The 2,283-nt window shown below is 49.8% G+C and overlaps 1 protein-coding gene across 2 annotated transcripts in view; it reads left to right on the forward strand.

Annotated features, from left to right (window-relative positions):
• Nucleotides 1-1,137, forward strand: part of brinp2 (bone morphogenetic protein/retinoic acid inducible neural-specific 2) — a gene marked incomplete at its 3' end in the record, with an annotated part of 51,329 nt that extends 50,192 nt beyond the window's left edge. For both annotated transcript variants that reach the window (XM_083690579.1, XM_083690578.1), the window contains one exon: nt 9-1,137. In XM_083690579.1, coding sequence (XP_083546705.1) covers nt 9-1,137 — 1,129 coding nt within the window. The remainder of the gene's footprint in view (nt 1-8) is intronic.
• Nucleotides 1,138-2,283: the final 1,146 nt, after the last annotated feature.

The raw sequence follows: 2,283 nt of genomic DNA on the forward strand, positions 1-2,283 counted from the left end.
TTTTCCAGGACACCCAGGTTCTGGCTAAGCAGGGCCCAGTCTCTCCTGTACTGCAACGAGCATGGCATCCTGGGCACCTTCAGCGAAGAGGTGCAGAGCTGCACCTGTCCCGCGGAGCACTCCACTGTCTGCTATGGCACGGTCCCCTGCCCCGTGGAGGGAGAGGGCACCTCCTGCGCCTCCTGTGCCCCGGACAACATCACCCGCTGCGGGTCCTGCCACCCGGGCAACGTCCTCCACCTGGGCGTCTGCCGGCCCAACATCGCCAACTCCCTGGACCACTACCTGAACTTTGACCTGGACATGCCCGACGTGGAGGTCAAGTACCTGCTGCAGCGCCTGGACAGCCGCATGGAGGTCCACGCCATCTACATCAGCAACGACGTGCGCCTGGGGAGCTGGTTCAACCCGGCCTGGAGGAAACGCATGCTCCTCACCCTCAAGAGCAACAAGAACAAGTCCAACCTCATCCACATGATGATGGGCATCTCCTTCCAGATCTGCTCCACCAAGAACAGCACCCTGGAGCCCGTGCCCGCCATCTACGTCAACCCGTTCGGGGGCAGCCACTCGGAGAGCTGGTTCATGCCCGTCAGCCAGGAGAACTTCCCCGATTGGGAGAGAACTAAGCTGGACGCCTCCCAGCAGTGCCAGAATTGGACCCTGATGCTGGGCAACAAGTGGAAGTCCTTCTTCGAGACGGTGCACATTTACCTGCGCAGCCGAATCCTGACGGACGACCCGGCGGTCAACGAGACCCTTTTCTACGAGCCCTTGGACCTGGACGACCACTCGGCCAACCTGGGCTACATGAAGATCAACAGCCTCAAGGTGTTCGGCTACAGCTTGCACTTTGACCCCGAGGGCATCAAGGACCTGATCCTGCAGCTGGACTACCCGTACACGCAGGGCACGCAGGACGCCGCCTTCCACATGCTGCTGGAGCTGCGCGACCGCATCAACCGGCTCTCGCCGCCCGGCCCCGGCCTGCAGCCGCTGGACCTCTTCTCATGCCTGCTGCGCCACCGGCTCAAGCTGTCCACCAGCGAGACGATGCGCGTTCGAGAGTCCCTCCAGATGTTCAACTCCAAGCTGCCCAATTCCTCCGAGGTCGAGCTGGGCCAGCTGTGTAGCTAGAGGAGCACCAATTAGTTCCCTGAGAGAGAGGGAGAGAGGGAGAGAGAGAGAGAGAGAGGGAGAGAGCTGTTCTGTGATTGTGCTGCAGTGTGGAGCTCTGATGCTTCTTCTTTTTTCTCCCAGACAGCACAGACAGCCACCATGGATCAGCTTGGATTTGAATTTGAACATAATTTGTACATAATTCTGGGCGGTCCGGAACATTCCATTCCTGGTCGGAACATTCCATCCCTGCACAGATGGAATCCTAGATTGGAATTCTAGAGTGTGTTGGTTCCGTTGGACACAGAGTGATGTCATAAATGAGGGATCTTTGCTGATTGCAGATAACATTTTTTTCATATACAGAGGAACTACCATATGATGCTGAAGGATTGCTCTGGATGTTAATCTGTTGACGAGAGTTTGGGGGAGAGAATATCCCTTTTCTAACCTTTCTTTTTTCCTTTGGTTACCAGAATGATTTTATTTAAAAAAAGAAGAAAAAAAAAAGGGAAAAATATTATGTACTGAATGAGTTGTTATGCTTAACGATTTAACTTTGATAATCATCCACCCACCGCTGTCTTTGATATTTTTTTAATCCTTGCCTTTCTGTTTTTATCTGGCGTTAAAAATTCTGTAAGATATGTGTCTGTGCTTGACATTTGGTTGAGAAGAAGACCATGAGGGAGACAGGACTGGTGCAAAAGACGGTGAACATTGCAGCAAACTGACAAACTGAATGACAAAAATGTCTTAAATGTCGTGTTATCTTTTGAGCTGAAATGAAACATCTTCTGACTTGGTAACAAAGGCCGGTCTGGGGATAGGCTCTGTAAATATTGCTCCATTTAAATCGATACGTGGAAATGTGCACATTGCTTTTTAGATAACCATGTGCAAAGACCAAAAAAATAACTTTATAACAAAAACAAAAATCATGCCTTATATGGAGAGTTCAATGTTCAGATAAAAAGCACATCTAGGTTCAGTGTGTAATTTCTAAGCTCAATCTTTTGAATATTTTATTTGCAGACATAACATCACATTTTTTAAGAGACCTTATATTTGCATTCTAAGGAGTACACTGTATTGTAGATTGTATATGTAAATGCTTATCACAATTCTGGTTCAAAGGTGTCAAGGAACTTGCTTAACATGATT

Source organism: Argentina silus (assembly GCF_951799395.1).
Source record: "Argentina silus genome assembly, chromosome: 18".
NCBI lineage: Eukaryota > Metazoa > Chordata > Actinopteri > Argentiniformes > Argentinidae > Argentina > Argentina silus.